Below are 12,401 nucleotides of genomic sequence, written 5' to 3' on the forward strand. Positions count from 1 at the left end.
GAAGATTCTTAAATGATAGAGCTTTCTTTTTAATGTCCAAACCTCTTCAAAAGTACTTTAAACCAGAGGTTTTTGCTTTGAATCAGTCTGACAAATTCTTTGAATCTTTCAATAAATTAACTTGCAGGCTCTGGCTATTGAATCAACATACTGTGACTCACTTACTAAACTGCAAGCTCCAAGTCAAAGCATCATTAGCCAGTTTTATTATACCTCACCGTCATGTCTTTGTACGTGGTTATTCTAATTTTTAAATTTTACCAAAAGCCTTATGAAATTGATAAGTAGGACTATTTAATGTAATAATATAACAAGAAAAATGTTAATAAGAAAACTGTAATACTTTATAGGTCCCATTAGTTAGTAACTAACAACATGCCAGTATTGATTCATCTGTGTTAAAGGGTTAGTTCACCCAAAAATTTTAATTCTGTCATTGATTACTCACCCTCATGTCGTTCCAAACCCGTAAGACCTTTACCAAATGAAGATATTTTTGGATGAAATCCGAGAGCTCTCTGATCCCTCCATAGACAGCAATTTAATTAACACTTTCAAGGTCCAGAAAGGTAGTAAAGACATCATTAAAATAGTCCATGTGACTCCAGTGGTTCTACCTTAATTTTATGAAGCGATGAGTATACTTTTTGTGCGCAAGAAAACAAACAAAATAACGTCTTTATTCAACAATTTCTTCTAGCCTGTGTCAGACTCTTATGCTGTTGACAGTGTAAACAGTGCAGCGTTTCCTAGTTCTATGGCAGAACGACTCGTGCGCATGCGTCGTGGTGCTCACGTGAACAGTGTCGGCCAATTGTAAGCCAGCGTTCTGGAAGTGCTGCTCTGTTTACGTTACGTCAACAGCGTAAGAGTCTGACACAAACTAGAAGAAATTGTTGATTCAAGTCGCTATTTTGTTAGGTTTTTTGCGCACAAAATGGTGTTTCATCGCTTCATAAAATTAAGGTAGAACCACTGGAGTCACATGGACTATTTTAACGATGTCTTTACTACCTTTCTGGTCCTTGAAAGTGTTCATTAAATTGCTGTCTACGGAGGGCAGAGAGCTCTCGGATTTCACCAAAAATATCTTCATTTGTGTTCTGAAGATGAACGGTCTTACGGGTTTGGAACGATATGAGGGTGCGTAATTAATGACAGAATTTTCATTTTTGGGTGAACTAACCCTTAAAGGGGTCATGAACTGTTTTTTTTTTATTTTTTTATACTGTTGTCTGAGGTCAACTTATTGCGTTCGCCTGGTTTTTACATTCAAAAACATAATAATGGAGAAGTAATAGGCTATTTTCTGACCTGGTTTTGAGGCTGTCAAAAGACATGCTCAGTTTTGATGGGCGTGCCGCACTGAAGACTTGGAAGTAAATGCCTACGGCTAGGATTGGATAAGATTAGCATATTTATTGAGCTTCTGCTCCCCCTGTCAGTGAAAGCGTGTGGCAAACGGCAACCGGAATGAATCTGCCCACAGCCAGTGCTCGCAAAATGTCTTTATCAAACAAACACAATGATTCATCACATCCACCCGCAATTGATTGGAATGATATTTTTTTATTAACGTCACTTGGCCCACCCGATCGACGAATATAACCGCTAACCGCACACACGCGCACACACACACATGCGCCTGAGTCAAGAGAGTGAACAACGCACATCAAGACAGTAATGAACCAAGAACACCACAAATAAAGTATTCTCCAGCCTGTGGTATGTTCTGTAAGACACCTATACATAAGTCGGTGGGCGGGGCTACAGAATCAGGCGTTGTTCTTCTTCTGTTGAGGCGGTGCTTCATACTTTAACGTCATAGCCGGGCACATTCTGATATCGATCGGTTGCTGGGCCTGGTGTCAATAAAAGCTTTTCTTTGACTAACAAGGAAGTTCTCAGCTCTGAAACTTACAGGATATCCTTATATTACCATGACCTTTTATATATAAAAAGCTCAAGGGAAAGTTGATTTCTCAATTCATGACCCCTTTAAACGTTAGTTTTTTCAATGTTAGCTAATGCAGTTAAAGTAATAGTTCACCCAAAAATGAAAATTCTGTCATCATTTACTCGCCCTCGAGTTATTCCAAACCTGTATGAGTGTCTTTCTTCTGCTGAACACAAAAGAAGATTATAGGCAACCAGGAAAAAGGGATTTCCGACATTCTTCAAAATATCAACATGAGGGTGTGTTGAAATGATGACAGAATTTACATTTTTGGGTGAACTATCCCTTTAACTAATGTTCACACATATAAAGTGGCAAGAAAACAAACCGGTTTTTCCATCATATTTCTCTCTGAAAAGTTTTGGTGGTATTATACCTCTCTAGGTGGGTCCTAGAATGAAAACATTTGCAAACACCATGGCAGGCTTAGGATAATGAAGCACTATTCCTCTCTTTCATTGCCCACATGACTGTTCATATGACTATTCCCTTCTAATTTTAGTCTGAATCATCCATCATTATGCCGTCAGTACCATTAAACTGCATTACCCACAACTCCAATGTCTGCATGTCTCATTTTGCGCTGGTACATGAATGGGACATATATTGCATAACATAATAGACATTATTACTCCTGCATCCTGCACCAGCACCTGTAGCCATGCAACATGACTAAACTTCCTTTTGCTCGCTTAGAAAGAGTGAGATCTTTCCTTTCACATGACTTTACCTGATGGATCAAACGATGACAAAAGGGTTGAAAGTGTGGAGGTGCCGGCCCCACGTTATTACACGATGGCGAGGGCAATATCAAGTATCTCTTTATTTTTGGGACTACTAATACCTGTAGGCTTTTTCTAAAGAATAAAAGAAAAGGTCAGAGTGCTGTTCTACAATGCTGGAATGTAGATGAGAACGAGAGAGAAATTGTGTAGCGGCAGCATTAGTCTAATGTGCCTGTCTGTGTCCCAGCTATAAGGAGGTGCAATTATGATCTTATCTACAGTAACAGCTTCCTACTGCTAGAAAAACATCTCTCGCCCGGGCTGATTCGTTTTCATAAGGAAAGCAAGTGGCCCACTGTTGGCTCTTTTTATAGCATGGCTGGTGGAACAACTGAATTGAGCATTGTGAAGTTTGCAAACATGCACCGTATCTGTCCAGGGGCCCTATAATTGCCTTGTGCTGTCAGGCAGTGTTGTTGCGTACTACTTTCCAGATGTTTGAGAAGTCAGCTCTGATGTTTTCACGAGTTTACATGAAATAGAATGTCTATGTTCTATAGCTTTAGAATCTCAGCATGAGGCAATGCAGTATCAGTCAGGACATGTATAAAAGTAGAGAAAAGTATGCAATTTGCATAATTTTGCTCAAGTAAGAAACACTAATTTTATGGTTAAAAAAGCTCACGGGTTCAGTCACACCGAGATAAAAGGATAAAATTATTACATGATTGTTATTGTTCTAAAAGCCCAAAACTGTAGTTTTGTAGCTCAAGACTGGGTAAATGATGATACGTTGGATTTACTTAATTTTTTTATGTCAACAGATTCCACGTAATTGGGTTATGTTGAATTTAATTCACATTGTTTATTTCAGTAAACTTTTTTACGTAAGGTTAATTCAATGCCATTTAGTTAAATCAGGTTAGCATTCTTAATTTTGTCCAAAACGATTAAGTTGAATTATTCTAAAATGAATAATAACAATAAAACAAGTAATCCAGTTTTGTTGATTATTTTTATTTAGTGAAATACTATTTTTACAAAACCTTTTACATGATCTTATAGCCAGACAACGTTTTTTTTTCATCCATGGCATGCACAAAGTAGTTGTTTTTTATTATTAAAACAACTTTAATTGTTATTAGTCGGTCCTCACCCCAAGCACATGCTCACTTCACCACAATGGTAACCTCCAAAAACACTAACATAACACAACATTTTAAATACCAACATAACAAAACATTAAGCATTAAAAAGTCTCTTCATTTTCTCATCAAAATTGCATCAAATAGCACTTTATTTAAACATTTACTCTCCGAATTCAGTGAAAGTCTTGTTTGATTGGGTTACTTGATTGAAACATGTTATTTTAAAATGAAAACATCGAGTTATGTCAAAGAGTAACGGTTTTAAGTCAGTTTAACATGAATCAATTACATTTGAACCAGAAACCTGATAATTGTGTTAAATCAAGATGAATTGCTTAAATAAAGTGGACAGCATCATCAAATAATTTTTTGAGTACTTCACCAGAATTAAACATATTAAAATGTTCAATCATGTGTTTTTACATTCACGTTGGTCCCAGCATCACCACAAGAATATAACATTTATTTTAATAGAAAAGGTTTAAAAAGGAAAATGTAAACCGATGTTTAACTGTAAGTCACCTTACCATATACTGTAAAAAAGATATTATATTTTAAGTCCATACATTTTATTGTGAAACACATTAAACAATTACAGAACTGGACAGAATTATATCTTATTTACAAATGTATATTTAACTTAATAACTAAATATGTAAATGCGACATTAAAATATTAATGAAATCGTTTTTTTTTTATTAATTAAAAGGTATTCTCAGAAGAGACATTCTTAGTATTCTGTGCATAAACCATTTTATTTAAATTTGTATTTATGCTTATGTTACATTTTATGTTATTTAGTTAATGTTTATGGCATTATTGACAATTTGCTTACATTTGATTAATCACTAATAAATAGTGCAGAATCTGCATGACAAGATAAGTAAATATTTTAACGTTCTGTTTATTTCTCAGTGTAAATGGGGGATGGGGTGGGGCACTTCATTCTTGAAATTGCCATGTGTAAAAGCGCAGCCGCAGCACAATGTCCGCACTTGGGTAGGACCAAGGAGTTCTTGCGCGGCTCTCTATTACTTGTGTGTGAGGGGCTTGCAATTAAGAGATGCAGCGCCATTGGCTGTGCAGCCTGTGACGTGCGCGTTGCTTGGTCTCTCGGCGAGCGCTTGTGCGCGCTGGGCTGGTGATCAGAGCGCGGATGGAAGCGCTCCACACAGGACCTGAAGTTCTGAATGAACGCGCTTCATTTCTCCACACCATGGGAGACGGTTTACCGTCCGTAAACTACAGCAATGACTCTAAACGCGCCACGGATCTTAACTTATCAGAACAGTGGCTCGTGGGCATAGGAATCATCATGGGTCTGATAGTATTTGTCACTGTAGTGGGGAATATACTGGTTATAGTCGCCATAGCCCGGAATCAGAGGCTCCAGACGCTCACCAATGTTTTCATCGTGTCTCTGGCGTGCGCAGACCTCATCATGGGGTTACTGGTGGTGCCATTTGGCGCAGCCTTGGAGGTCAAAGGAGCCTGGATGTATGGATCGTTCTTCTGTGAATTCTGGATATCTCTTGATGTACTTTGCGTCACGGCGAGCATCGAGACCCTGTGCGTAATTGCAATAGACAGGTATATCGCCATCATCTCTCCATTTCGCTATCAAAGCCTTTTAACAAAAACACGAGCCAAGGTATTGGTGTGTGGAGTGTGGGCTATATCAGCTCTCGTGTCATTCCCACCCATCCTAATGCACTGGTCCCGGGCCAGCGAGGATACATTGTGCTATGACGATCCCGAGTGCTGTGACTTCGTCACCAACCGCGCATATGCCATCTCCTCCTCCATTATATCGTTTTACATCCCTTTAATAGTCATGATATTCGTCTATGCCAGAGTGTATAGAGAAGCCAAACAACAGCTGAACAAAATCAACAAATGCGAGGGAAGATTCTACAACAATCAGGGTACTAATTGCAAACCGAACCGAAAACGAAACACCAAGATCCTGGCTTTAAAAGAGCAGAAGGCGCTGAAAACGTTGGGAATAATCATGGGAACATTCACTCTCTGCTGGCTGCCGTTCTTCATCGTGAACGTGGTGCGGGTGTTCCGCGCAAAAGTGGTGGAAAAGGAGCTCTTCGTGTTTTTGAACTGGCTGGGGTACGTGAACTCCGCCTTCAACCCCATCATATACTGTCGGAGTCCCGACTTCAGGAAAGCCTTCAAGAGGCTGTTGTGTTGTCCGAGGCAGGCGGACCGCAGGCTGCATGTGAGCTCGTGCGATCTGTCGCGCTGCACCGGGGGCTTTGGGAACTCGATGGAGCAGAGCATGCTCGGGACGTGGTCGGACTGTAACGGCGCGGACAGCAGCGACTGCAGTCTAGAGAGGAACGGCAGGCTGTCCCATTCAGAGTCTCAGCTGTAAAAGTACATCTGCGATTATCTAATCAATGTCACACGAGCAAGAGTGCTGTTTCTATTGGATATCAGGTAATTACGCACGCGCTAAGAGTGTGATATTGCTTGTTCAAGTGAACTACGTTTTAGACAAATTGGCCAGATAGTTTGTATAGGCTTTTTCTTCTTCGTCACCGACAATATTTCCAGAAAAAACTCAAACGTGAAATAAAAATGAACAATTCTTATTTTTTATGGAATATTGCAGTATTTATTATAAATAATTTATCCGTGCATATATTTTTTAAATGAATTTGCCCGCGTAATCTTAGCAAAATAACTTCTCTTCCTGATGACGTGTTTTCTGGCGTTAGGGCGGGGCAATAGCAATAGCAAACCACAATGATCCAATCAGTTCCGATGTTCCAATTCAAGTTCCGCCCTACATTTGGATCTGAAAAAAAAAAGACTATTGAAACTTCCGTTTCAGGCCAACTTTTTGTTTTAACCAAGTAACGCACAAACTAAATGGGTGGAGGAGCGACATTCCCTTCCATCACACAATTTGTTTTGTAATCACTCCGCTCCAGCTCCACTCCGGGTTTTACTCCTGTTCCGAGTGAAAATGGATTGACAGAAAATGCGCACTCACTCCACCTCAACTCCGACCTGCTCCTCCATGAACAAACAGTGATACAAACAGTGAAAGTCCCAGTGCCGTTCTTGCACTTTTGGAAAGCTGCTCAGCCAATCAAATTCAAGGACCGGAAATAAATGTTATAATATATAATAATAAGGTAAAAAAACAACAACCATTAACCCATTTAGTCCCATTTTCCCCCAGCTAAATTAGACGTTGCAAACAGTTAAGCAGTGTAATTTAATATTTTTGCTTTTCAGCAATCGTGTGGAAAAACGGTATTGATAATCCAAGAATATATGGATATATTTATATTCTTTTGCTTCATTTATTGTAACAATACCTTTCTCATGTGAATCAATCAGTTATTTAAAACCAGTTTCTCGCTGGTCACAAATGTGATCACTGACATGTTTACACAGTTTTTTTGGATAATGATTCATATTTGACAGAGTATTCCTACAATAAATTAATAATTGGCCCATTAAATATATTTATCAAATAGGGCAAACTGGAATTAAACAGTTCTGTTCATGTGACTGTTTAAACCACATGATCACATTAAATAATCACATTAAATCAAGACTTTCCCCTTCAAACTCAAATGTAAATGCAGGTCACAAATGATAATGTGGGATTAAATGGGTTAAAAACATTGTACAAACACTGTTCAAAATAAATAAAAAAATTTCAAATACAAACTGTCAGTATTTTGCAATGAACAATTGGCAGTTTGGTCAGACTGAAGCCGTGGTGTGTTGTTTAGCTCTGAAATTGACTAGTGAAACAGTGTTTTTCATTCTCGGTGCAATGTTTTTAGGCACAGAGCCTTTACATTGTTCATTGGAATGTTTTATTCACGAACGTGTGATATTAAATCTTGTTTTACCTCATACCTGTATAATGTGCAAATTGTACGAGGAAGTTGTTTATATTAAACAAATTGTCAAAATGTACAGTATTTATTTGATGCATTGTACAGCATATATATGAAAAAGCGTGCAATGTGAGAAAATAATGTTACTTGTGATTTACATGCACCTTATTTGTGTCAAATGTAAGCTGGGGCAATGAGCTTCTTGCATTATCCATTCATTTCAAATTTCATATGTTAGTTATTAGACTCATTTATCTATAAAGATACACACATGCATTTTTTTGGCAAATTTGGTTCTGAATATATTTCCCCAACTTCACATTTTTACAGAAATATCTTATGTACCAGTGCCTCGCGTGAAGTATTATTGTACAAGATTCATCATGTTGACGTCAGGCTAGCGTGCAATAAAATGTGATATTGTGAAAAGGCACATTGCTTTTGTAATTACTTTATAATTTGCTGGGATTTCTGAAATCTGCTGGGATTTCAGAATGTTGTTTGTTTGTTTTTTTCTAGGGCAAAATGTTCTCAGGCGTACTTTAACTATTTTATCTTACACAGTTGAGATTTGCATCTCAATATGTGAGTTACCCTCATCTGCAGTTGATTGAAAGTAAAAAAAAAAAAAACGGTCCTTTTCAACATGGCTAATGTCTACCAAAGGCCTCCCATTAGAGCTTACCTTTAAATATTTATGTGCTGACCTCTTTTAGTTTGATCTGATTGCTGCACTTGCATCACTGTTGGGTTTTCCACCATCTCAGACTGCATTGGACTGTAAAAATAACACGACACAATGTCAAACTTAACAGTAAGAAAAAGTAGAACCCCAATCAACCTTTTTTTTCTAAGAGTGTATGTTTTCCAGGGTGTCAGTCACTCGGTTCTTAAGATTCACATCACAATGTGAACACAAAGCGTTAGGAAATTCTTCTAATGGTATAATTTTCCGCATCAGTGGAGTGTTAGCAAAGGCTTATAGGAAAATATGGAAATTAAAATGTTCTGCTTCCCGTAATCAACTTCCACGCATGCAAATAAAACAGCAATATAGGAATATTTGTCGAAAGTGAGGTCCGGCTTAAAAAAAGGATTGATTTAGCAATATGATGCAGTTATGTGGTAAATTGTTCCAGTAGCCTATATTGGTTAATGTTTCCTTTCTGGTCGTGTATTGGTATAATTATATATAAAATTATGTTTCATTGTTTGTTGTCATGTTCACTGAATAATAAAAAGCCGTTTAAGGCCTTGTTTTGCTGCTTATTTGAATCCTTCTAGAAAAATCAGATGCATTGTGCTGTGAAAAACAAGCTTTTAAGGAATACATTTCTTTTGAACTCGCAGCTGTGTGCTGTTAATTACAAGAGGTCGGATGCTTTAAAATGCATTTCTGCTCGGAGCTTTGTCCCCAGAGCCCTCTCACATCTAATACGCCTCAGGGTTCGCCGAATGCAATATGTCCGCGTCGCTTAAGCCAATGAACCTTATTTAAATGTGATTACCTGTGCTAATACAATAGCGCATCGTTTCACAACAACAACACTGCCCGCATCATGAATATGTTCCTGGCTGCATGTCACCTTGTTATTAAAAACAATTTGCTTGGCAGGAATTTGTGTCCGGACAGACGTGACAGATGAGGGCCCTTGTGTTGAAACAAATGGTGCACATGTGATTGCTCTTGGTTTTTTTATCAGTGCGGAATCTCTTTCATTAATCAGAAAGCGTATTCTTAGTTTATCATTCTGTACCTGATGACTCTGACGTAATGACTCAATGTGGGCCCGCTTTTATTTGCTTGGAGGCTCAAATGCCGCTGTGCTCAAATCAGGAGAATTGCACTGAAACCCTGATTGACCTAAGTAGAAAAGATTAGCTCACTGTGGTCTGTGAACGGTACATTTGCTTACTTCAAAAAAGTTAAGTGTCTATTAATAGCAGCGGTGGGCAAAATCAAAACGTTTTCTGGGCTTTGACTGCCGTTACACATCTTTAGTTCACGTAAGGGCCACTTGGTCCGGAACGGCAACAATCTTTAAACACGTTGTTTTATGTCAGCCAATGGCTGCCATTAGCACATCATGGAGATAAAAGGCTCTCATGTTTTTCCCTCTCACGGTGGCCAACAGCTTACGCGGTTAATTGTAATACGTAACTGCCTTATGAGGTGTTGAGAGAACGGCATCCACTTATACCTGTGCACGCCTGGCTGCCTTCCATACATTCCAGTGTTGTAGTTTCCATTCAACGGTTTGTCTGAAGGACACTTTCTGACCAGTATATCCACGCTCACACATACTGAACTGTGAAGGGTGTGATAAAAACTATGATCATTTGTTTATGGGACAAGATGAGATTGACAGTGCTAATCTTGTTAGCTAAATTGCTTATGGAAATGCTAGCCTTTTTTTTACTTTGTCAGCAAAACGAAGGCGAGAAAAAATTACGGCAATTTAACGATTTCACTTAAAACATACTGCTGAAGAGAAAAAATAAAGCTGCAAGGAAAATCTACAGAAACATATTACTGATGAAAAATATTCCATTAATCAGGAATTGCCCGTTTTAGCTGCACAAACTGTAAAGTGAACGCCGTAAACTGCAAAAGTGCTTTACTAGTGGGTTAAATAACTCCGAACACATCATATACATATGATATTAATCTGATATACCATACTACACAACATAAACATATTACAATTTACATCTGCTCAAAATAACGCACACAAGTTTACGTGTCACATGACCTATGTAGGCCTAAATCAAGTGGCGAATAGACGATGCATAAACGCCATGCCGTTGTGGGGAGAAATCGAGTCCCCCCAGGAATCGGGTCTAGGACACAGTGATCCCATTGTTGACTTTTAATGGGTAGTATTTTTTGATTACAGTTTACTGATTACAATGCAAAATCACGTAATGATTTTTCTTTTAAAAGACCATTAATGTCTTTTAAATTACACAGTTCATATATAACTGAAGTTCTAGGTTGTGAAAACAAGAATTTATCATTCTTACTGTTTTTTTTTAAGTTAGCTTATGTATTAGCATAGCGTACATCTACCCGATTAGCCTGCTAGCTTAGCTTATTTTAGGTATGTTTTTTGCTTCCAATATAGTTCCCAAATACATGTTTCAAGGTAATGTTTGTGTGTACTTAGTTAGCATGCCAATTAATTTATCAAAAAGTATTATAGTATTATTATATACTATACCACACCACTATTATTGTGTAAAATTACATATACTATGATATAAAATACATCAGTAATAGGCCTACCCTGGATTTTGTAAAAGGCAGTTGCTTACATTAAACGTCATCAGCCGAACAGAAAAACTCATCTACTCACTAGTCTGCTTTCACAGTCTCGATCATGGGCGTTGGAACCATTGTATGTGGGTGGGACAAGACCCACCCACTTTTTAAGACCGTCTCTAATTCAGTGCATGTCTGTTGACCTATTAAACACAATAGATGCTTTATTTCCACTTTTCGAATGTTTTCTTCATTTTTATTGAAAATAAATGCCTTTCCGATCTGATATGTGATAGGAAAAGGGAGTAGAGCGAGTTCGGCAAAAGGTGGATTCGAACCTTGGGTGGATTTGCGTCAAAACTTTCTGCCATTCACCTTACCCCTACATTATTGTCAATGTAAATAATATGGTGACTTTTGTCATTTTGTCTGGCCCAACCAGACATTTAGAAAGCGATGTGGACTATTTGCACTTAATGTAAATTGCATCTACTCTAGTAAAAAAAATTGGGGGAACCACCCACATTTTTTTGGCTTCCGACGCCCATGGTCTCGATGTGTTTATGGTTTATAACATAGACTGCAATAAAAAATGGACGACACACCTTCACTTTCTTCCGTTGACTTAACTGAAGCCGCCAATGTTCAAATATGGCGCTGACTTCTTGGGCAACGAGTAGCAACTTGGAGAACGAGTCTGCGCAGTAGCAACTTGGCGAACGAGTCTGCGCAGTCAGGGCCGGCTCTGTAAATCTGGGGGCCCTAAGCAGGATAATTTTGGGGCCCTGCCTTGCAGTGAATAATGGAGTATTGCACTGCAAACCAGCAACTGTATACAATCTAACACTTACATATTTCATCTGTATATCTTTTAACATGATTGCCTACAATTATTTTACTGCTTATTAAAGTACACTCACTGAAACAGTAAAAGTAAAGATTATAGATTTGCAAATTTAAGGCCAATTTGTTGTAAACAAATAAATATTAATAATTTAGCATTAACAATATATAGCTAACTTACAACACTAGCCATAGTGGTATGCGGCTCGCTATGCTCTACTGAAGCAGCAGTAGAGTCACCTCCTCCAGCTGTTGAGATTACAATATAATTAATAATAAATACAGTATGCAGAGTAGATAAAACACATTAATTTTAAATTAATATTAAAGTACAATTAGACAACGTAGTGAATTATGATTATAAAACAAAAAATTTTATTGGCAAGAAGAAAATTAGCTATGTTGAAGTTGCGCACAAAACTATTCAAAAGAAAGGCAGTGGGAAATATTTACTTGTGTCAGCCTCCTGAAATGTTTCTCCACGACCACCAAAATATTTAAGAATGGCTCCTCCTGAGAAAGTGACATTTAGTTTTTTACAATTATGTTAAGGGTAAATTAAAAGAAATCCAATGTTAAATTATATTATTT

The 12,401-nt window shown here is 37.9% G+C and overlaps 1 protein-coding gene across 1 annotated transcript; it reads left to right on the plus strand.

The window, feature by feature from the left end:
• Window positions 1-1,241: 1,241 nt before the first annotated feature.
• On the plus strand, window positions 1,242-10,757 carry adrb1 (adrenoceptor beta 1). The gene has a single exon (XM_079846026.1). It carries the CDS (start codon window positions 4,987-4,989, stop codon window positions 6,214-6,216), a length of 1,230 nt encoding a protein of 409 aa, XP_079702152.1. The 5' UTR covers window positions 1,242-4,986; the 3' UTR covers window positions 6,217-10,757.
• Window positions 10,758-12,401: the final 1,644 nt, after the last annotated feature.

The sequence above is a fragment of the Gobio gobio genome (assembly GCF_949357685.1).
Source record: "Gobio gobio genome assembly, chromosome: 20".
NCBI classification, from domain to species: domain Eukaryota; kingdom Metazoa; phylum Chordata; class Actinopteri; order Cypriniformes; family Gobionidae; genus Gobio; species Gobio gobio.

Excerpts from the sequence above, each read along its gene's own strand:
- adrb1 (XM_079846026.1), top strand. The coding sequence starts at position 4,987 with ATGGAAGCGCTCCACACAGGACCTGAAGTTCTGAATGAACGCGCTTCA.